The 24,884-nt window shown below is 48.9% G+C and overlaps 1 protein-coding gene across 1 annotated transcript; it reads left to right on the forward strand.

The window, feature by feature from the left end:
• Positions 1–815: 815 nt before the first annotated feature.
• tp53i11 (tumor protein p53 inducible protein 11) lies at positions 816–23,187 on the forward strand (the record flags this gene model as incomplete). Its single annotated transcript, NM_001112976.1, is given in 7 exon segments — positions 816–1,180; positions 16,217–16,375; positions 17,490–17,548; positions 20,493–20,541; positions 20,890–20,986; positions 21,609–21,710; positions 22,393–23,187. Coding segments are annotated over 6 exon segments (570 nt in total). The 3' UTR covers positions 22,527–23,187.
• Positions 23,188–24,884: the final 1,697 nt, after the last annotated feature.

A 24,884-nucleotide genomic window follows, 5' to 3' on the forward strand; every position in this document is an offset into this window, starting at 1 on the left:
GTAATTGAGGTATGTGGGGGTCAGAACCCCTTCACCCCTTAAAAATGCTATGTATAGGTAAGGGGGTCAGAGTAAAGTCGAAGGTTAGGGGGGCAGAGTAAAGTCCAAGGTTAGGGGGTCAGAGTGAAGACCAAGGTTAGGGGGTCAGAGTGAAGACCAAGGTTAGGGGGTCAGAGTGAAGACCAAGGTTAGGGGGTCAGAGTGAAGACCAAGGTTAGGGGGTCAGAGTGAAGACCAAGGTTAGGGGGTCAGAGTGAAGACCAAGGTTAGGGGGTCAGAGTGAAGACCAAGGTTAGGGGGTCAGAGTGAAGACCAAGGTTAGGGGGTCAGAGTGAAGACCAAGGTTAGGGGGTCAGAGTGAAGACCAAGGTTAGGGGGTCAGAGTGAAGACCAAGGTTAGGGGGTCAGAGTGAAGACCAAGGTTAGGGGGTCAGAGTGAAGACCAAGGTTAGGGGGGCAGAGTGAAGACCAAGGTTAGGGGGTCAGAGTGAAGACCAAGGTTAGGGGGTCAGAGTGAAGACCAAGGTTAGGGGGTCAGAGTGAAGACCAAGGTTAGGGGGGCAGAAGCTCTCAGTATTGGGAAGCTTGTAGATCATAATCTCTGTGCTGTTGGGAGAGGGGGCTTTTACCCAGGTTCAGCACCCCCCCCCAAGCTTTGTGGGGGACAGAGAGAGGAGAGATAAGAAGAGGGGGTGGAAACAGCAGTTGGGGGGGGGGTAGAACCCCCCAGATGTAGAGTGAAAACCTCCATGGGAAAATCTAGTAGGAGGGTAGAATGTGGGGGGGGGGGGGTAGGAACCTCAGTAGCAGGGAAAGAACGTTATTTGATTCGGAAAGAAGCGGTAGAACCTTCAGGTGTTTGGAGGGAGACAGAAGCCGCGGTTGCGGGAATCGGAACCTTTATGTGTGTGCGGGGGATGTATATGAGAAATAGCGCCAGAAACGCTGCCGCTGGGATCGAGCGATTATCGGAGCGATGTGTATTTGCTACAAGACGCCTGTGCGGCGCGTCAGTGCGATAGAGAAGCTGCGACGAGTGAAGCCATAGGAGGAGCCCTGGGGGCGCTGTTTCTCATTGCGCTGAGAACTCGGTCCCTGCTCTGTACGAAGCGCTGTCGCTCCGGGGAATCGCTGCGATTATCCTGTTGTGCCGACCTGGGGCTGAATTCTCTTCTCAGAGGTCTGTATAGTAAATTATATATTAATATAGGGTGCAAGTAGGTGTATGGGGGGCAGAATCAGGTGCAAGTGGCTGTTAATGAAATGCAACTCCTGATGAAGGGTCCTAGGAGTTGTAGCAACAAAGGGAAAGTTCACCTAAACAATTAACTTTTACTTGGTGTAGACCAGGGAATTCCAGACAAAAAGTCAACCCTTTCTACTGTTAAACTACAATTCCCAGCATGCCCATATAGGTGAAAGCCTGACTGGTTGCTAGGGTAACCAGCGCCAAAAAAAAAAAAAGTAACTAAAATAGACCAATTGCAAATGACATGACTCATGTCTAAAAGAATTAAAAGGTGTCCTTTAGATAACGATGTATAGAAATCCTGTATGCAGGATTGTTGAGTTACTTGTTCCAAGAGCTTGCAATCTAGTAGCAGCAGGTACAAAAAGACTATTCAATATTGTATTCAGATAAATCCATTCAGCGGGTCGGGCATTGAGACATTGAGCGCTGGTAGCCCTGTCCCCCCCCCCCCAAGGCGCCGGCGGGTACCCCATAGCGAGCTCGTTGCTTTAATGAATCCACTCAGAGACAAAAGCTTCAAACGCTGCTTCGTTTAATCTAGGAGAGAGGCTTCTGACTAATGAGCAGAGATACAGTCAAGGTCAGTGTGTGGGATGGGGGGGACATGTTTATAACCAGAACCGTTTAACCGACACGAGCCACCCTATTGTGGCGGAGATTTAAAGGGCAACTCCCACCCCGGTTCTGCGAAATGAAAGAAAAGCACATTCCCAGTCTGCATTAATAAAACATTATCCGGGCTTTTAGAGCTCTTTGTAAATTGTAATTGCTGCTAAAAGCAGCATCTGCTTGGTTGTTTGTATCCTCTGGAACAAGGCAGCGGAAGCCAGCTGTTTTACAGACCCGGAGAGCTGACTTCTGCTACATTGTTTCACGAGTCGGAACGAGAGAAAAGAAAGGGATACGCCAAGGTTTCATGCAATTGCAATGGGCACAATCTCCTTCATGGTATCCTGGGTAGATTGGCCCCAGGGAGCCCGGAGATCAGGAACCAGCGGGTGCTGTTTGTTCTTCCCATTCGCTGACATTAATCCCCCCCGAGGTTCAGCCGTATCAGAAGCGGATTAGAGGGTTTTATGAACTGAGGCTATAACATTTATTGGCCACTTAACAGCCTAAGCATCAGTCTGCCCCTTAAGGAGCTGCCATATGGTTTCCTTCAGAACATTATACAGGTATGGGATCACTTATCCAGAAACCCGATATCCACAAAGCTCCGAATTACAGAAAGGCCATCTCCCATAGACCCCATTTTAATCAAATAATTCAGATTTTTAAAATTGATTTCCTTTTTCTCTGTATTAATAAAACAGTACCTGTACTTGATCCCAACTAAGATATAATTACCCCTTATTGGGGCAGAACAGCCCTATTGGGTTTATTTAATGGTTAAATGATTCCCTTTTCTCTGTAATAATAAAACAGTACCTGTACTTGATCCCAACTAAGATATAATTACCCCTTATTGGGGGCAGAACAGCCCTATTGGGTTTATTTAATGGTTAAATGATTCCCTTTTCTCTGTAATAATAAAACAGTACCTGTACTTGATCCCAACTAAGATATAATTACCCCTTATTGGGGGCAGAACAGCCCTATTGGGTTTATTTCATGGTTAAATGATTCCCTTTTCTCTGTAATAATAAAACAGTACCTGTACTTGATCCCAACTAAGATATAATTACCCCTTATTGGGGCAGAACAGCCCTATTGGGTTTATTTCATGGTTAAATGATTCCCTTTTCTCTGTAATAATAAAACAGTACCTGTACTTGATCCCAACTAAGATATAATTAATCCTTACTGGATGTAAAATAATCCTACTGGGTTTAATTAATGTTTTATTGATTTCTTAGTAGACTTAAGGTATGAAGATCCAAATTACGGAAAGATCCCTTATCGGATACCCTTGGTCCTGAGCATTCTGGATAACAGGTCCTATACCTGTACTTGAAAAACTGGCATATGGAGGATGCTGGGAGTTATAGTTTACCTTCCATACTCTGGGACTTTACTGAAACCGCCTGAAGGGTTGCGCTGCTCACTTCCTGCCGCTATGGGGTTGGGTTATACTCCCCTATGCCCCGTGTCGGTGAGAGTCTGGGGTGGGAGGGGGGAAAAGTGGCTGTGGCTGCCGACCACAGGGAAGTTTGTGGGTGCAGATGTTGTACAGGATCCATCCTGCGGAAGAAAAACAACATTTAAATGTGAATGACGCACTCACACGGGTTGTGTAAAGGCCCAGTCAGAAAGTTGTGTGTGTGCCGGGGGTTATTCTGCTTATATTGCTCTGTATATACAGCAACGTGGCCCCCAGGGGCCCTGCAACGGCCTATAGCGGCCATGGGAAAGTCTCTATACGGGGTAACCCTATAGACTCCTGCAGAGTGGGGGGAGCCAGACTGTGGGGCCCCTAGGGAATCCAAAGCATCTGATGGGGCCCAGTGCCTGGGTACCCCTGGAACTATAGCGGGGTGACTGTTACCCCAATGTTTCTATATATCTGTAACCTTGTTATGGGCTAGGGGGCCCAGCCTGAAGGCCAGTTAGGGGGGGATTTGGGGTGAGTGCTTATTTGTGCCCTGGGTACCCCTGGAACTATAGCAGGGTGACTGTTACCCCAATGTTTCTATATATCTGTAACTTTGTTATGGGCTAAGGGGGCCCAGCCTGAAGGTCAGTTGGGGGGGATTTGGGGTGAGTGCTTATTTGTGCCCTGGATACCCCTGGAACTATAGCGGGGTGACTGTTACCCCAATGTTTCTATATATCTGTAACCTTGTTATGGGCTAAGGGGGCCCAGCCTGAAGGCCAGTTAGGGGGGGATTTGGGGTGAGAGCTTATTTGTGCCCTGGGTACCCCTGGAACTATAGCAGGGTGACTGTTACCCCAATGTTTCTATATATCTGTAACCTTGTTATGGGCTAAGGGGGCCCAGCCTGAAGGCCAGTTAGGGGGGGATTTGGGGTGAGTGCTTATTTGTGCCCTGGGTACCCCTGGAACTATAGCAGGGTGACTGTTACCCCAATGTTTCTATATATCTGTAACCTTGTTATGGGCTAAGGGGGCCCAGCCTGAAGGCCAGTTAGGGGGGGATTTGGGGTGAGTGCTTATTTGTGCCCTGGGTACCCCTGGAACTATAGTGGGGTGACTGTTACCCCAATGTTTCTATATATCTGTAACTTTGTTATGGGCTAAGGGGGCCCAGCCTGAAGGTCAGTTGGGGGGGATTTGGGGTGAGTGCTTATTTGTGCCCTGGATACCCCTGGAACTATAGCGGGGTGACTGTTACCCCAATGTTTCTATATATCTGTAACCTTGTTATGGGCTAAGGGGGCCCAGCCTGAAGGCCAGTTAGGGGGAGATTTGGGGTGAGTGCTTATTTGTGCCCTGGGTACCCCTGGAACTATAGCGGGGTGACTGTTACCCCAATGTTTCTATATATCTGTAACATTGTTACGGGCTAAGGGGGGCCAGCCTGAAGGCCAATTAGGGGAGGATTTGGGGTGAGTGCTTATTTGTTCCCTGGGTACCCCTGGAACTATAGCGGGGTGACTGTTACCCCAATGTTTCTATATATCTGTAACCTTGTTATGGGCTAAGGGGGCCCAGCCTGAAGGCCAGTTAGGGGGGGATTTGGGGTGAGTGCTTATTTGTTCCCTGGGTACCCCTGGAACTATAGCGGGGTGACTGTTACCCCAATGTTTCTATATATCTGTAACCTTGTTATGGGCTAAGGGGGCCCAGCCTGAAGGCCAGTTAGGGGGAGACTGGACTGGCTAGGGATGCTGGGAGTTGGAGTTCCATACAGGAGCCCATGGAGCGGAGGGGCGCCATTATTTCCCAGGGTTTCCCATGCAGCAGCTGCACATTCCTTTTCCCACACAGGATGAGACATCAGACAGTAGGCTGTAAATTCTCACGTGCAGTTTCTTATGACGTCTTGTTTCTTTTATTTCCTGATCTGTCTGCCCCCCCCCCCCCAAGGGTTTTATATTGGGCCACTGAAATGGACAGACAGAACAGCAATTGTATTTACACATAACTATAAAGGGGGCGTGTCCTTATATGCGTGGCCAATAGCGGGCAGACAGGGAGGAGCCGAAATCCAAATACAGGTTCCATAGTCGGGCAGAGACCAACGTCCCACGTACAGTAGATTCCCTGTGTTTGGCCACTGGAATGTTTGTGTGGGGCGGGTGGTGCAATAGTGAACTTGTGCGTGAAGCCGTGCAATTTGTATATCTGCATTGTACAGCTGGCAAAGGGGAATTTTCTGTGTTTTTAAAAGGAAGTTGTTGGGCAAGAATAAGGCTGGGATGCTGGGAATTTTGAAACTCCAGTGCCTTAGGTTAAACCACTTTTTAGCAGGAACAGCCCCATACGTTTGAGCCTGTATAGAGAGATACCATAAAACTATGGCAGCATAGGGATTCCCTTGTACTAAGCACAATTCAGCAGGAACAGCCCCCTAAGTTTGCTCATAGCCTGTACAGAGAGATACCATAAAACTATGGCAGCATAGGGATTCCCTTGTACTAAGCACAATTCAGCAGGAACAGCCCCCTAAGTTTGCTCATAGCCTGTACAGAGAGATACCATAAAACTATGGCAGCATAGGGATTCCCCTGTACTAAGCACAATTCAGCAGGAACAGCCCCCTAAGTTTGCTCATAGCCTGTACAGAGAGATACCATAAAACTATGGCACATAGGGATTCCCCTGTACTAAGCACAATTCAGCAGGAACAGCCTCCTACTGAATATGACAAGGAAGGAGCAGTTCTGATTTGTATTCACTTAATCCTCTCTCGGTTACTCTGTATCCATGGATCCATGAAGATGTAAAATTTATAAATAGAAATAATATAATAGGTGTCTTTTAAGAATCTTTCCTTTCTGTGGAATTGGAGTTCTGTAGATATAGTTGGAATTATGTGGCACAGAGAATAATGGGGCTGTTACATCTATCAGGGACCTTTGTTCCCCCAGTGCTGGGTCCCCCCCAACCTATCTCTTCTCCTATCAACTGCTGCCAATGTTAATTATATTCACTCTTTTCTTATTCTAGTGAAGCACAGGGTTTTCCCTACTATACCTTGCCAGAGGCTATTATCCCCCCACTGCTACTATAGGCACCATCTCTCCCTACTATACCTGCTATCCCACAGCCCCAGTCCCTTCCCAGAGGCTATTATCCCCCCACTGCTACTATAGGCACCATCTCTCCCTACTATACCTGCTATCCCACAGCCCCAGTCCCTTCCCAGAGGCTATTATCCCCCCACTGCTACTATAGGCACCATCTCTCCCTACTATACCTGCTATCCCACAGCCCCAGTCCCTTCCCAGAGGCTATTATCCCCCCACTGCTACTATAGGCACCATCTCTCCCTACTATACCTGCTATCCCACAGCCCCAGTCCCTTCCCAGAGGCTATTATCCCACTGCTACTATAGGCACCATCTCTCCCTACTATACCTGCTATCCCACAGCCCCAGTCCCTTCCCAGAGGCTATTATCCCCCCACTGCTACTATAGGCACCATCTCTCCCTACTATACCTGCTATCCCACAGCCCCAGTCCCTTCCAGAGGCTATTATCCCCCACTGCTACTATAGGCACCATCTCTCCCTACTATACCTGCTATCCCACAGCCCCAGTCCCTTCCCAGAGGCTATTATCCCACTGCTACTATAGGCACCATCTCTCCCTACTATACCTGCTATCCCACAGCCCCAGTCCCTTCCCAGAGGCTATTATCCCCCCACTGCTACTATAGGCACCATCTCTCCCTACTATACCTGCTATCCCACAGCCCCAGTCCCTTCCCAGAGGCTATTATCCCCCCACTGCTACTATAGGCACCATCTCTCCCTACTATACCTGTTATCCCACAGCCCCAGTCCCTTCCCAGAGGCTATTATCCCCCCACTGCTACTATAGGCACCATCTCTCCCTACTATACCTGCTATCCCACAGCCCCAGTCCCTTCCCAGAGGCTATTATCCCCCCCACTGCTACTATAGGCACCATCTCTCCCTACTATACCTGTTATCCCACAGCCCCAGTCCCTTCCCAGAGGCTATTATCCCCCCCACTGCTACTATAGGCACCATCTCTCCCTACTATACCTGTTATCCCACAGCCCCAGTCCCTTCCCAGAGGCTATTATCCCCCCCACTGCTACTATAGGCACCATCTCTCCCTACTATACCTGCTATCCCACAGCCCCAGTCCCTTCCTATCTGTTCATCACACATGTCTCACAGAGAGTAGCTTTGTGTGTAAGTGCAACATTAGAACCACATTAGTGAGTGAAGATGAAGTGTGTCTGAAAAACACTGGCTGATAGGCTATTGATTGGCTCCGTTTGGCTGAAAAGTCCCAGTGTGCATCATTTGTGAATGAATTGCACCTGTAAAGAAGTAATTGATCATCAGTGTCCTCTAATATACTGAACTAAATGGCTTAGGATTTACTATCAAGTTTCCCCTTGGGAATTTGGTTAACAAAAGTTTTTTTACCCAATGCCATTGATTTCTAAATAAAAAAGATATTTTTCTGCTTTAATATGGTTTAACTATTAGAGGTTACAGTAATAGATTAAGGCTTCTAAAATTAGGCAGTAGGATTGTGTGGCCCTAGTCCTGGATAAATGAAGCTTCAGGACTTAGTCTTCTGCTTATAGAGATAAATCAGTCTGTAGGGATCTAGGGGTGCCCTGGGAACAAATAAGCACTCACCCCAAATCCCCCCCTAACTGGCCTTCAGGCTGGGCCCCCTTAGCTCATAACAAGGTTACAGATATATAGAAACATTGGGGTAACAGTCACCCTGCTATAGTTCCAGGGGTACCCAGGGCACAAATAAGCACTCACCCCAAATCCCCCCCTAACTGGCCTTCAGGCTGGGCCCCCTTAGCCCATAACAAGGTTACAGATATATAGAAACATTGGGGTAACAGTCACCCTGCTATAGTTCCAGGGGTACCCAGGGCACAAATAAGCACTCACCCCAAATCCCCCCTAACTGGCCTTCAGGCTGGGCCCCCTTAGCCCATAACAAGGTTACAGATATATAGAAACATTGGGGTAACAGTCACCCTGCTATAGTTCCAGGGGTACCCAGGGCACAAATAAGGCTGTTGGTGCTTATGGGGGAGTTACGGCTCTGGGTGACCGGGCGCTATTGCCCCTGATGCTGGGATTACCAGTTACCCAGTACTAAGCCGCGCGCCCAGCTGCCCAGAATAACTGTACCAATGACATTAAGGCTGAGCCAAGCTGGGATTAAGCTAACGAGGATTCTGGTGGTTACTGTGCATTTGTTATGCGGAGAAATCTGCCGGATGCTAATTACGCGGTGAGAAAGGAACGTTCTTTGCTGGAGCTGTGGGCAAGTTTGCAGATACTAAGTGCCCCCCTTGAATACCCCCTTAACTTCCTAGGGGTCAATTTCCAGGTTGAAATCACGGTTATTGCCAAAAAAAACCCTCGCCAGTTTGCCCCAGTATCTGGCTATCAGCCCCTGTGTGTCTGGGCATTAATCACAGATCATGGCAACTTGTGGCCCATATAGCCAGGGGGGGGGGGGGTTAATTAGAACTTTAAGTTGCTTATCCCCCAATTAAGGGGCTCCCTGGGCCAATCTGCACTTGGGTAGAAACCCATAGCAACCAATGAGCAATTAGTTTTGTTCATCTTCGTACAGAACAATTAAAGGAAACATTTCTCTGGTTGCCATAGGTTACTGCACTAGGGCACATTTTCCCGTTTAAAGTAAATTAAAAACCCGTCAGTCGGAGGGAGAGGATTAACTGAGCGCTATTGGGATTGTGGCGCGCTGTGCCGCCTGTAGCCGTGACTGTAATGCCGATCATGCATTCGAGCGATTTGGGGCAAATTCCTCCTGTACCAGCGGTGTCTAAAGCTATAATAAATAACGAGCAAATGAAAAGTTACTAGGGATAGAGTTTTCTTTAACATACTAAAAGGTAAAGGTTAACTTCCCCTTTAATGCTTAATCAAATAGGAACACAAACAGTAACCGTAACTACCGTAATTATACTCCTAGCTTGGTCTCATAGGGGATGCTGGGAATTGTAGTTGTACAATGGCTGCTGCTGATTGGTTCATTCATGCCGGCCCCTTCTCTGATCATTCCTTTGTTCGCGTGACCCATATCTTGCCCGTGATTTATGTGAGGCAGATGGCGCTTGGCTTCCTGGCACAGAGCCACATCCCTGGCAGAGGCGGGCAGGAGCCTTTCCCTCGCTTTATAAATCAGAGCCAGTAAATGGGGTGTAAAATGATTGGTGTTTGTCTCCTTGTCTGGCGCGTGCCCTGCTGCTAAGCACTTCCAACTGGAAACCGGACAAGGGAATTAATCCTGTCTGAGGCTGGGGTTTGGCTCCTGTCCTGTTCAACTACAACTTTTAGCCTTTTGGATTTGCAGTGGATTCTAGATAGCTAGAATCTCAGCCATAAAGCAGGGCAGGACTGCTGCTTACAATGGGGGGATCAGATAGGATCTGTGCCACTGTGACAGAATGCTCTGTTATACAGATAGCTAGAATCTCAGCCATAAAGCAGGGCAGGACTGCTGCTTACAATGGGGGGGATCAGATAGGATCTGTGCCACTGTGACAGAATGCTCTGTTATACAGATAGCTAGAATCTCAGCCATAAAGCAGGGCAGGACTGCTGCTTACAATGGGGGGATCAGATAGGATCTGTGCCACTGTGACAGAATGCTCTGTTTATACAGATAGCTAGAATCTCAGCCATAAAGCAGGGCAGGACTGCTGCTTACAATGGGGGGATCAGATAGGATCTGTGCCACTGTGACAGAATGCTCTGTTATACAGATAGCTAGAATCTCAGCCATAAAGCAGGGCAGGACTGCTGCTTACAATGGGGGGGGATCAGATAGGATCTGTGCCACTGTGACAGAATGCTCTGTTATACAGATAGCTAGAATCTCAGCCATAAAGCAGGGCAGGACTGCTGCTTACAATGGGGGGATCAGATAGGATCTGTGCCACTGTGACAGAATGCTCTGTTATACAGATAGCTAGAATCTCAGCCATAAAGCAGGGCAGGACTGCTGCTTACAATGGGGGGGATCAGATAGGATCTGTGCCACTGTGACAGAATGCTCTGTTATACAGATAGCTAGAATCTCAGCCATAAAGCAGGGCAGGACTGCTGCTTACAATGGGGGGATCAGATAGGATCTGTGCCACTGTGACAGAATGCTCTGTTATACAGATAGCTAGAATCTCAGCCATAAAGCAGGGCAGGACTGCTGCTTACAATGGGGGGATCAGATAGGATCTGTGCCACTGTGATAGAATGAGACAAGTCAGCTCAACAGAAAGCTGGATAGAATGACGCTTGTTTACAACACTTCGCTGCATTATAATTCATTATGCAAGATCTAAAGTTACACAGAAAAAGCTATTTTCGGCAGCGCAGAGAATACGCTAATCTCGGCCAATGACATGCTTTTCTGATTGCTTATGCAAACAGACATATATATATATATAATATGGGATTGAATAGAATGTCAGATACAGTATATAATGACCTTCTGCCCAAAGAGCTTACAGTTGATGCAGGGGTGACCTTTCCAGCTCGGGGCTGGTGTAACAGGCCGGGGATGCAGAAAGCAATTAGAGACCCAATTAAACAGCGGCTTTTTTTAGCTCCTGTGAAATTACCTTTCCCGCGGCTCCTTGGAAGCGCGCAGGTCCGGCCCGGAGCTCTGGGGGGATTTCAATGGGGGGGTCGGATATATATCGACTCTCTAATGCCCAGACCCGTCTGCGAGTTGGGTTAAGGCTGAATTTTTATTTTCTCTCTTTAGCCAAAACTGTATGTTTGGGTTTATATCTCTTTTAAAGAGGTAGTTCACAGTTTTATGGTATCTCTCTGTACAGGCTATGAGCAAACTTAGGGGGCTGTTCCTGCTGAATTGTGATTAGTACAGGGGAATCCCTATGTGCCATAGTTTTATGGTATATCTCTGTACAGGCTATGAGCAAACTTAGGGGGCTGTTCCTGCTGAATTGTGATTAGTACAGGGGAATCCCTATGTGCCATAGTTTTATGGTATCTCTCTGTACAGGCTATGAGCAAACTTAGGGGGCTGTTCCTGCTGAATTGTGCTTAGTACAGGGGAAATCCCTATGTGCCATAGTTTATGGTATCTCTCTGTACAGGCTATGAGCAAACTTAGGGGGCTGTTCCTGCTGAATTGTGCTTAGTACAGGGGAATCCCTATGTGCCATAGTTTTATGGTATCTCTCTGTACAGGCTATGAGCAAACTTAGGGGGCTGTTCCTGCTGAATTGTGATTAGTACAGGGGAATCCCTATGTGCCATAGTTTTATGGTATCTCTCTGTACAGGCTATGAGCAAACTTAGGGGGCTGTTCCTGCTGAATTGTGCTTAGTACAGGGGAATCCCTATGCTGCCATAGTTTATGGTATCTCTCTGTACAGGCTATGAGCAAACTTAGGGGGCTGTTCCTGCTGAATTGTGCTTAGTACAGGGGAATCCCTAGGTGCCATAGTTTTATGGTATCTCTCTGTACAGGCTATGAGCAAACTTAGGGGGCTGTTCCTGCTGAATTGTGCTTAGTACAGGGGAATCCCTATGTGCCATAGTTTTATGGTATCTCTCTGTACAGGCTATGAGCAAACTTAGGGGGCTGTTCCTGCTGAATTGTGCTTAGTACAGGGGAATCCCTATGTGCCATAGTTTTATGGTATCTCTCTGTACAGGCTATGGGCAAACTCAGGGGGCTGTTCCTGCTGAATTGTGCTTAGTACAGGGGAATCCCTATGTGCCATAGTTTTATGGTTTCTCTCTGTACAGGCTATGAGCAAACTTAGGGGGCTGTTCCTGCTGAATTGTGCTTAGTACAGGAGAATCCCTATGTGCCATAGTTTTATGGTATCTCTCTGTACAGGCTATGAGCAAACTTAGGGGGCTGTTCCTGCTGTACAGATACCCTGGAAGCATTTTGTAAGGAATAAATAAGCAATCAGTGATGCGTGAGTCGCATTTCCCAGTGATTACACCGACACGTGTGCTGCGTGTGTCCGGCGGGGGGGGGGGGGGGGCTCGGGGTTGGACTAATGAGCCCCCCTGCAGCCTTTCTGAGCTCAGACTACATTCCAAGTAGATGGAATAATTAGGCAGGATGCCCGGTGCCTGCGGGGAGAAGGCAGCAGTTGGCAGGGACGGGCGCACTCAGTCAGGCAGTAGGCGCCTCTCGGAAAGGAGACAGCCTCCCTCGTCATCGCCTGTTGTATAAACGCAGCGAAGGCTGTGATAAATACCGTCTGCCTATGCGCCAAGCACCCAGTCTACGCGCTGCCAGAAATCCCTTACCCGCTGCGCTCCTACATCAACGTTTGTACTGGGGGGCAGGGGACCCCAAACTGCCAGCCAATACCAATCAGTGAGACGCGATTCCCACTAGTCATCAGCAGTCAAGGGGTTAACAACTGGGTCCATGTATTAAAGGGGTTAGTATGATGTAGAAAGTGCTATTCTGAGACAATTTGCAACTGGTCTTCTTTTATTTTATTATTTTACTTTTCTGCACCTCCCCGGTTTGGAATTTCAGCAGTTATCTGGTTGCTAGGGTCCAATTTGACTTATTAACCAGGCATTGGTCTGAACGAGGGACTAATATATGAATAGAAGAGGGGCTGACTAGAAAGATAAGTAATGAAAAATAACAATAACATCGTAGCCTCACAGAGCAATAGTTTTTGGTTGCCGGGGTCAGCGACCCCCATTTGAAAGCTGGAAAGAGGCCGAAGAAAAATGCAAATAATTTAAAAAAAACAAAACAATAAAAGTTACGTAATGAAGACCAATTGAAAAGTTGCTTAGAATTAGCCATTCTATAACATAAACTATGGCACATAGGGATTCCCCTGTACTAAGCACAATTCAGCAGGAACAGCCCCCTAAGTTTGCTCCTAGCCTGTACAGAGAGATACCATAAAACTATGGCAGCATAGGGATTCCCCTGTACTAAGCACAATTCAGCAGGAACAGCCCCCTAAGTTTGCTCATAGCCTGTACAGAGAGATACCATAAAACTATGGCAGCATAGGGATTCCCCTGTACTAAGCACAATTCAGCAGGAACAGCCCCCTAAGTTTGCTCATAGCCTGTACAGAGAGATACCATAAAACTATGGCAGCATAGGGATTCCCCTGTACTAAGCACAATTCAGCAGGAACAGCCCTCTATTACATTCCTACAAACATAAAGGGGAAGCAAACCATAATGACTAAACAATGGTTTAGGTTTCCACATCTAAGTTCTCACACTCACACAGTCTGTTTGTTAACTCCAGTAACCGCAACAAAGGCGGCTCTGTAGCCAATCAGAAGTGCCCGTCTCGGGGGGGGGCGGCTAACCTGGGAAATGGTGTGGGTAATTACCTTCCGCGCTCGCCTAATTTTGATAAATGAAGGGCGTGGCGCTGGTAAATAATTCAGAGAACTGAAGCTCTTGTTTCCCCTTCCCTCGCACACTTGGATTTAGGGGGTCATTTCCTACGTGCCGGGGTAGTTAGTCTTTGCCCCTCTTAGTGCTTTTGCACCCAGGGGCAAAGTAAATGACCCCTTATATCCTTGTTGCCCCTTTTGATTGGTCGCTGCTATAGCTGTTTTGCCCCGCTCTGGGCGTCGCTACAGACTGACCCTGCCTGGGACGGTGCAGTGCAATTGGTTTAAATGACTCCCAGTGCCGTGATTGCCCATTGGCTGCCCATGGCGCCGGTGTGTATATTTATCTATTCTATAAGTGGGGCAGATGATTGCCATTGGCTGGCGTAGATACAATGCTGCGTGAATGGTCCTGATGCTGCGCTGAATAATGCGAGTTGGGGCGCATTGTGTGTGCCGGGGGGAGAGGGAGGTGCCACGCTGATTGCCATGCATTCTATTGCGCTTTTCAGTCTTTTACTGTGAATAGAAGCAGCAGAAGCCTCATTGTGCCTGAAATGAAGCCCTGGCTGGTGGGGCCCATTATGTCTCCTACAAAAGATGCCGCTGCCTCTGTTTGATGTATATTTTATGCCCTTTCCCTTTAATTGGCGCCCCTTACGCTTCTCTCTAATCATACATTGCCGAGCAAACGGGGGGCGCGGGAGGGGGTTCTCAGAACCCGGAATGTTCCAAAGGATTTGCCATTCTGAAAAATGCGTTGTAACCCTTCCTGGGTTGTTGCACTACAGTTCCCAGCATCCTCTGCCAGCTTCAGCAGAGCAGGCAGTAACCCTTCCAACACTTTCCCCTGTCTCTGCCCCTATATATTAGGTACCTACCTAGTGCTACCAACCCCTATTTCTGTAGGGAAATTAGAGCAGAGCAGGCAGTAACCCTTCCAACACTTTCCCCTGTCTCTGCCCCTATATATTAGGTACCTACCTAGTGCTACCAACCCCTATTTCTGAAGGGAAATGAGAGCAGGGCAGGCAGTAACCCTTCCAACACTTTCCCCTGTCTCTGCCCCTATATATTAGGTACCTACCTAGTGCTACCAACCCCTATTTCTGTAGGGAAATGAGAGCGGAGCAGACAGTAACCCTTCCAACACTTTCCCCTGTCTCTGCCCCTATATATTAGGTACCTACCTAGTGCTACCAACCCCTATTTCTGTAGGGAAATGAGAGCAGAGCAGGCAGTAACCCTTCCAACACTTTCCCCTGTCTCTGCCCCTATATATTAGGTACCTACCTAGTGCTACCAACCCCTATTTCTGAAGGGAAATGAGAGCAGGGCAGGCAGTAACCCTTCCAACACTTTCCCCTGTCTCTGCCCCTATATATTAGGTACCTACCTAGTGCTACCAACCCCTATTTCTGAAGGGAAATGAGAGCAGGGCAGGCAGTAACCCTTCAACACTTTCCCCTGTCTCTGCCCCTATATATTAGGTACCTACCTAGTGCTACCACCCCTATTTCTGTAGGGAAATGAGAGCAGGGCAGGCAGTAACCCTCCCAACACTTTCCCCTGTCTCTGCCCCTATATATTAGGTACCTACCTAGTGCTACCAACCCCCTATTTCTGTAGGGAAAATGAGAGCAGGGCAGGCAGTAACCCTTCCAACAGTTTCCCCTGTCTCTGCCCCTATATATTAGGTACCTACCTAGTGCTACCAACCCCTATTTCTGTAGGGAAATGAGAGCAGAGCAGGCAGTAACCCTTCCAACACTTTCCCCTGTCTCTGCCCTATATATTAGGTACCTACCTAGTGCTACCCAACCCCTATTTCTGTAGGGAAATGAGAGCAGGGCAGGCAGTAACCCTTCCAACAGTTTCCCCTGTCTCTGCCCCTATATATTAGGTACCTACCTAGTGCTACCAACCCCTATTTCTGAAGGGAAATGAGAGCAGGGCAGGCAGTAACCCTTCCAACACTTTCCCCTGTCTCTGCCCTATATATTAGGTACCTACCTAGTGCTACCAACCCCTATTTCTGAAGGGAAATGAGAGCAGGGCAGGCAGTAACCCTTCCAACACTTTCCCCTGTCTCTGCCCCTATATATTAGGTACCTACCTAGTGCTACCAACCCCTATTTCTGTAGGGAAATGAGAGCAGGGCAGGCAGTAACCCTTCCAACACTTTCCCCTGTCTCTGCCCCTATATATTAGGTACCTACCTAGTGCTACCAACCCCTATTTCTGTAGGGAAATGAGAGCAGGGCAGGCAGTAACCCTTCCAACACTTTCCCCTGTCTCTGCCCCTATATATTAGGTACCTACCTAGTGCTACCAATCCCTATTTCTGTAGGGAAATGAGAGCAGAGCAGGCAGTAACCCTTCCAACACTTTCCCCTGTCTCTGCCCCTATATATTAGGTACCTACCTAGTGCTTAATCTTTGTTGCGCTGATGACTAACCCTTTCAATCCCTTTGCTCATTCCCAGGTATAAGGGGGATATTGCACCGGTTTCAAGATGGCTGCCAAGTCGCCTCCCCCGTTAATGAAGAAGCACAGCCAGACGGACCTTGTGAGCCGACTGAAAACCCGCAAGATCCTTGGGGTGGGAGGGGAAGATGATGACGGAGAGGTCCACAGGTCTAAGGTGGGTCACCCTGATACTTTACCATGTTCCCTTTCATGGCTGTGGAATGGATGGGTGAGCCAGACTCTGCCGGTGCACTAGCGGGTCAGACAATTAGCTCCTCCTCTTCCTGCTGTAGACTCCACCTTGAAGGGAAACTAGGGGGATTTAAAAAGATGTGTGTATGTCCATGCACTGCCACTTCTGTGTTAGTGTTCATACACTTCCTGTATCCCAGCAAAGCAACTTCCTGCCAGGTATCCTTACTTCCTGGATTGTGCAAAGTAGCAACAAAATGGCTTCCCATATAGAACACTTTCTCTAATACCTTCCTTCCTGATTGGTTGAATGAAATAGGACACAGATATCCATGAATGTAGGAAGTAGCTCCAGCTCCAGAGTGCAAGTCATATGTTAATTATAGTTATCCTTTAATAGCCTGCCCCCTCATGTTGGCAGCAGGCAGCACAACTTGATTTAAAGAGACACTGTCCTATTTAAATATTCCTTTTTCTTATCTGTTATCTGTTTAAAAATAGTTATAAAAAGAATGATTGACCCTGGGGGGGGGATTCTCTACCTTTATTGTCTATTGGTTCTCAGCAGGCAGCAGCTTCTCTTTTTTCCCCCCCTGTCTTTTTGCCTTTTCATATGAATACATCCCCTGGTGCATTATGGGGGCTCGCGGGTTGCTCTGTTGCCACTAAGAAGCCTCTTCTCCGGCGCTGCGGTTTCTGCTTTGATGCCGCTGTGTTAAATGTCTCTCTAATCTTTCCCTACGCGGCTTCTTTCCCATTTCTGCGTCTTATCCGAGGCTGTCGGCTCTAATTCCATCAGGCAGTCTCTTTTTTAACCCCGTACGGCCCAGACACGCTGCCGAGCCCTTGCAGAAATAAAGGCCTGATTGCTGTAAAATATAAAATAAATCCGTTCTGACTCTAGAAACGATGTAGCGGAAGCTTGAGGAGATCTGACTTCTGCTACATTTTGTCAAGAGTCGGACCCAGCAACAGAAAGGGATAGAGAGACGCGGTCTCGTTATGAGCCAAGATCAACATCAGTTGTGTTAGTGTTTGTGTAACGAGACTCCCCGGCCCCTCGGCTAAACTGTCCCCTTTGTTTCTCTCCTGGGCAGATCTCTCAGGTTCTGGGAAATGAAATCAAATTCGCTGTACGGGAACCTCTGGGTTTGAGGTGAGTGACGGGAATGAACGTGGCCTTTGTACCCCGGGTCTGCTGGGAGCTGCTCTGGGGCGGCCGGGCTGTTACTGAGAGAAACGGGGCATTCACTGCCTACTTACTAACAGGGATCGTTCTGCGTAGTAACTGACTGCACCATCTCTCCCTACTATACCTGCTATCCCACAGCCCCAGTCCCTTCCCAGAGGCTATTATCCCCCCACTGCTACTATAGGCACCATCTCTCCCTACTATACCTGCTATCCCACAGCCCCAGTCCCTTCCCAGAGGCTATTATCCCCCCACTGCTACTATAGGCACCATCTCTCCCTACTATACCCTGCTATCCCACAGCCCCAGTCCCTTCCCAGAGGCTATTATCCCCACTGCTACTATAGGCACCATCTCTCCCTACTATACCTGCTATCCCACAGCCCCAGTCCCTTCCCGGAGGCTATTATCCCCCCACTGCTACTATAGGCACCATCTCTCCTACTATACCTGCTATCCACAGCCCCAGTCCCTTCCCAGAGGCTATTATCCCCCCACTGCTACTATAGCACCATCTCTCCCTACTATACTGCTATCCCACAGCCCCAGTCCCTTCCCCAGAGGCTATTATCCCCCCACTGCTACTATAGGCACCATCTCTCCCTACTATACCTGCTATCCCACAGCCCCAGTCCCTTCCAGAGGCTATTATCCCCCCCACTGCTACTATAGGCACCATCTCTCCCTACTATACCTGCTATCCACAGCCCCAGTCCTTCCCAGAGGCTATTATCCCACTGCTACTATAGGACCATCTCTCCCTACTATACCTGCTATCCCACAGCCCCAGTCCCTTCCCAGAGGCTATTATCCCCCACACTCCCCGCTATCCCCTAGCCCAGTCCCTTCCCAGGCCTATTATCCCCCCACTGCTACTATAGGCACCATCTCTCCCCTACTATACCTGCTATCCCACAGCCCCAGTCCCTTCCCAGAGGCTATTATCCCCCACTGCTACTATAGGCACCATCTCTCCCTACTATACCTGCTATCCCACAGCCCCAGTCCTTCCCAGAGGCTATTATTCCCCCACTGCTACTATAGGCACCATCTCTCCCTACTATACCTGCTATCCCACAGCCCAGTCCCTTCCCAGAGGCTATTATCCCCACTGCTACTATAGGCACCATCTCTCCCTACTATACCTGCTATCCCCACAGCCCCAGTCCCTTCCCAGAGGCTATTATCCCCCCACTGCTACTATAGGCACCATCTCTCCCTACTATACCTGCTATCCACAGCCCCAGTCCCTTCCCACAGGCTATTATCCCCCCACTGCTACTATAGGCACCATCTCTCCTACTATACCTGCTATCCCACAGGCCCCAGTCCCTTCCCAGAGGCTATTATCCCCCACTGCTACTATAGGCACCATCTCTCCCTACTATACCTGCTATCCCACAGCCCCAGTCCCTTCCCAGAGGCTATTATCCACTGCTACTATAGGTACATCTCTCCCTACTATACCTGCTATCCCACAGCCCCGTCCCTTCCCAGAGGCTATTATCCCCATCGTCTCCCCTACTTATCCCCACAGCCCAGTCCTTCCCAGAGGCTATTATCCCCCACTGCTACTATAGGCACCATCTCTCCTACTATACCTGCTATCCCACAGCCCCAGTCCCTTCCCAGAGGCTATTATCCCCCACTGCTACTATAGGCACCATCTCTCCCTACTATACCTGCTATCCCACAGCCCAGTCCCTTCCAGAGGCCTATTATCCCCACTGCTACTATAGGCACCATCTCTCCCTACTATACTGCTATCCCACAGCCCAGTCCCTTCCCAGAGGCCTATTATCCCCACTGCTACTATAGCACCATCTCTCCCTACTATACCTGCTATCCACAGCCCCAGTCCCTTCCCAGAGGCTATTATCCCCACTGCTACTATAGGCACCATCTCTCCCTACTATACCTGCTATCCCACAGCCCCAGTCCTTCCCAGAGGCTATTTATCCCACTGCTACTATAGCCCATCTCTCCCTACTATACCTGCTATCCCACAGCCCCAGTCCCTTCCCAGAGGCTATTATCCCCCACTGCTACTATAGGCACCATCTCTCCCTACTATACCTGCTATCCCACAGCCCCAGTCCCTTCCCAGAGGCTATTACCCCCATGCTACTATAGGCACCATCTCTCCCTACTATACCTGCTATCCACAGCCCCAGTCCCTTCCCAGAGGCTATTATCCCCCACTGCTACTATAGGCACCATCTCTCCCTACTATACCTGCTATCCCACCGCCCCAGTCCCTTCCCAGAGGCTATTATCCCCCACTGCTACTATAGGCACCATCTCTCCCTACTAATTAAGCAGTGTATGAAGAGGTTAATACTGTTACATGCGGTGCCAATACATAATGTATAACGCAGCCTGTGAGTGAGAATGTGACAGCAGGAATATAAAACCCACCCTGGAAGCTGAGCTGTAATTATGAGTCAGTGTAACATGAATCCTACTCAGATTATATAAGTGAAGTTGCAGGAGGGACAGGAAGCGGCCGTATAACTGTATAACAATCTATTTTTAATGCTAATTCCGCTGCCTTTTTTAAATCTATTCCAATGGCTGATTACATTTCTGCTTTTCTGAACCTCAAAGAGAGATTTAAGGAGCTCAGTAGCTTTTTCTTTCTAACAAGTGATCTTTCAAGGGTCTGCGAGTTTACATGGAAAGGGAAAAAGGGGGGAAATTCTCATTTTAACTCATCACTGCCATCTAATGGCCGATAGTGGAACTGCATGATAGTGCAGCCTAATCCTGTGTTGTGGCCCAGCTGCTAGCATTTCCTGGACTACACTTCCCAGCATGCCCTGTGAGTTGCATTTCATAGGCATAAGGTAGTGAGTAACTGTAAATTCCCTGCTGCTTGTATGTGATCCCCGCTCTGTATTCTCTGCAGGTTGTGGCAGTTCCTCTCCGCCGTCATCTTCACAGGGATCGCTGTCATGGTAAGTGTAAAATAAATGTATTTTTATTAGTTTTTAAATTATTTACCACCTTCTTCTGACTTTTTTCAGGCTTTCAAATGCGGGGTCACTGACCCCGGGAGCCCATAAACAATGTGAGGCTACGATTATTATTTCTTTTGTCATTTTTTACTGATCTTTTTATTCCAGCCCCCTTCTGCTCATATTCAAATCACTGCCTGGTTGCTAGGGTAACTTGGGCCCTAGCAACCAGATAGCAACTGACCAAAAAGCTAAATAATTCAAAAACAGCAAATAATAAAAAATAAAGACCAATTGAAAATTATCTCAGAATATCACTTTCTTACTTTTGCTTCCCTCTCTCCGCAGGCTTTGACGTTCCCGGATCAGCTCTACGCAGCCGTGTTCGACAGCGGCCCAGTCAGCAGCAAGACTTCCACCCGTTTGTACGGAGGAGCCCTTTTTAGTAAGTGACCCCCCGATCCTGCGCTAGCCTAATGGGGGACAGAGGGGAGTATAATGGCATCTATAGGGTTAAGTCAGTTGCCCTGCTGAGGGCGGAGTGATATCGGGGAGGGGTGATCTGGCTTTGTAGATGTCTAGGTACCTCCATGGGGGGTGTAACTACAGCGGAAGCAGAGCCTGTGGTTGCAGGGGGCCTAGGAATATAGAGGGCCAGGTAAGGCCCTAGATAATGAGCAATTTTAATATCTCTCAACTTACCAATGTTTTGGGTAAACTGAATTTGTTTACCTCTAGTTACACCACTGTACTCAGTCACGTGACAAATTATTACTGGGCCCCACAGCCAATTAATTTTCAAACCCAAATGTCTGTTTTACTAGTATTTATTGGTGGTTATGCCCCTGACTGTACCTCCAGGGGCCACAGCGACACCCATAAGCCTCACTCGCTGGAAGCAGGTTCCTGCACACACTACCACTTTATAATTGATTCTGTTCCCAATAGGAAAACAATATATTGGGTCTGTGTAGAAGAACCAGCACCGTGCATTGGGTGCCTTTGTTACAGGGCTGCGGCTAGAAGCATGCTTCTGATTGGTTAAACCACCGTCATTTGTTTTCCAGGCATTTCCCTCATTATATGGAATTCCATGTACACGGCGGAGAAAGTCATAATACGGTGGACGCTCCTGACGGAGGCCTGTTACCTCGGCATCCAGCTCCTCGGTGAGACACGTGTCTGTGCGTCGGCTTCTAAGTAGATACAAATGGGCTACTGTGCCTTTAAGAAGGGAGCGCTGATGCCATTTAAGTCTAGGGCGGGCATCCTCAATGTCCCTCTGCTGGCAGATATAAGTCTGGTGTGCCATGGGCCTTAAACTATAACTCCCAGAAGCCCCTGCTAGCCTCCCTGGCTGTTTCATTATGGCAGCTACCTACGTCCCCTTTAAATACAGGCCGATTCTAGCTGCTGATATGGGTCCCTTAGATCGATTCCGCAGCTAATTGGCCCTTGTATGGGCACTACCGACGGACCTGCCCAACCGATATCTGGCCGGAAATTGGCCAGATATCGATCGGGCAGGTTAAAAAATCTAGTCCGATCAGGGACCGCATCGGCTCGTTGATGCGGTTCCCAAACCGACTTTGCCTATACCCGTCCCTATAATTAGCCTGGATTCTCCCGATATCGCCCACCCGCAGGTGGGGGATACCGGGAGAAGATCCACTCGCTTGGCGACATTGCCGAGCGAGCGGATCTTAAGGTGTATGGGCACCTTTAGCCATGAATATTCCTCCCCCCCATCCTACAGGAGAAACAGTGCCCTCTGGTGGACTTTTATTGCCATGAACAATATCCATTTGTCATATTGAAGTGAAACTTACCCTTTAATGTTGTTTCCCGCAGTGACTGCGGTGACGGTGATTGAGAGCGGGACCCCCTCCCTGACCACGGCCGCCGTCCTCTCCATCTGCCTCCTCTTCGCCCTGATCAGCGTCTACTTCTACTACCAAGTCGGACGCAGACCCAAGAAGCTTTGAGCTCTCCGCTCCCAGGACTTCCACACCATTCCCATTACTTGGAGCCGCGTTCCCGTGGTTACGTTCATCCCAGCGCCTGGAAGTTTCCCCCCCATCCCCCCTTCTTTGCTGGTGAGAACTGGTTCCCCCTTCAGACTCACATGGAACTGGCCGGGGTGGCTCTGGGAATGTCTGCGTCTCTCTGCAAAGACTAAAACGGATTTTAAGTGGCGCAGAAGCGCAATGCATGCCCCGTGCATTTAACGTATAGAAGCACCCACGGGTCCTATGTGTGTACTTTGTGTAACCCCACCCTTGGGTGGGCGGCCCAGATACGCATGCTCCCTTAGGATACATTAGTATTAATTTAATTGTTCCTTACTTTCCCTTTATTTCCTGCCTCCATCTGTTCATTGCAGATATAGGAGTGGGGGGGGCTGAGTGGGGCGTTTTTTTTTTTTTTAATTTTTATAAACCTTTGGGGGCCTCAGCAGTGCCTTGTGTCCCCCTGTCCAACCAGCCCAAAGGCTTATACACCATTTAAAGGGGAAGTTCAGCTAAATATTAACTCTATGAAGGCGCCGGGGAGATTTTTAAGATTTTTAAAATATTTTTCCTCTGGGTGGGGCAGGTATCCCTGAGCATAGCAACCAGGCAGTAATAAATATCCCGTCTCACAGTCGTCCTGGTCTCTAGCGATACTGACCCTAGCAACTAAATAGGCTCCATATCTGTGCCCTGTGTAAGTTCCCCTTTAAATGGGAAGGGTTTAATGGAATGGAAACCTTTGCTATGGGGTCTTCTAGCCTCATTAGCATGGACCCTCAAACAGGCGGGGTGCACAGCAACTTTTTTTGGGGTGTGCAGGAATTTTTCATTTGTTCCACAGCTGGTAAGGGCTGCTGGGAGTTGCTGGGTGCTGTGTGCTGTAGAATCATTACACAGTGCTAGGGCTGCTGGGAGTTGCTGGGTGCTGCAGAATCATTACACAGTGCTAGGGCTGCTGGGAGTTGCTGGGTGCTGCAGAATCATTACACAGTGCTAGGGCTGCTGGGAGTTGCTGGGTGCTGCAGAATCATTACACAGTGCTAGGGATGCTGGGAGTTGCTGGGTGCTGTAGAATCATTACACAGTGCTAGGGATGCTGGGAGTTGGTGGGTGCTGTAGAATCATTACACAGTGCTAGGGCTGCTGGGAGTTGCTGGGTGCTGTAGAATCATTACACAGTGCTAGGGATGCTGGGAGTTGGTGGGTGCTGTAGAATCATTACACAGTGCTAGGGATGCTGGGAGTTGGTGGGTGCTGTAGAATCATTACACAGTGCTAGGGATGCTGGGAGTTGCTGGGTGCTGTAGAATCATTACACAGTGCTAGGGATGCTGGGAGTTGGTGGGTGCTGTAGAATCATTACACAGTGCTAGGGCTGCTGGGAGTTGCTGGGTGCTGTAGAATCATTACACAGTGCTAGGGCTGCTGGGAGTTGCTGGGTGCTGTAGAATCATTACACAGTGCTAGGGCTGCTGGGAGTTGCTGGGTGCTGTAGAATCATTACACAGTGCTAGGGCTGCTGGGAGTTGCTGGGTGCTGTAGAATCATTACACAGTGCTAGGGCTGCTGGGAGTTGCTGGGTGCTGCAGAATCATTACACAGTGCTAGGGCTGCTGGGAGTTGCTGGGTGCTGCAGAATCATTCCACAGTGCTAGGGCTGCTGGGAGTTGCTGGGTGCTGCAGAATCATTCCACAGTGCTAGGGCTGCTGGGAGTTGCTGGGTGCTGTAGAATCATTCCACAGTGCTAGGGCTGCTGGGAGTTGCTGGGTGCTGTAGAATCAATGCACTGTACCAGGGCTGTGATACTAAAGGGGACTGGACAGGGGGCACAGGGAGCAAAGGGCAACTTCCTTTTATCCCATCCCATAATCCTCTGCTCTGTAGGTGGAGCCTCATTAGATGTGTCGGGGCCCGCAGTGGTTGTTGGGTTCCTGACAGCTGAAGGGACCTGGGAGTTGTACATTCTCTGCAAGGGATGGGCTGCAGGTCGGGCAATACTGATATAAATTGTTGTCGGCCATCTTTACCTGCTGCCCCCCCCCCCCCCCCATTCTTCTTACAGCTGTTTGTACCCCCCAAACACAGTTGGGACATCAGAAGGGGTTTCAGGGGCAACTGGCGCGTACTGCTTCTGCCCTCTGGGACTGTTACCTGCTGCTTATGCCCAGGGCGTTTTTAAAGGTGCCAGTGGTTCTGATCTCTCCTCCCACCCTACGGACCTTGGGTTCTCGCCCCGCTGCTGCGGCACACTGGGAAAGGGAGGCTGTTGGGCTCATTATCGGCCAAAATATTAACCAATCCCCATTCAGCTCATTCTGTGCTCTCCGTGA

The sequence above is a fragment of the Xenopus tropicalis genome, chromosome 4 (genome assembly GCF_000004195.4).
Source record: "Xenopus tropicalis strain Nigerian chromosome 4, UCB_Xtro_10.0, whole genome shotgun sequence".
Taxonomy (NCBI): Eukaryota; Metazoa; Chordata; class Amphibia; order Anura; family Pipidae; genus Xenopus; species Xenopus tropicalis.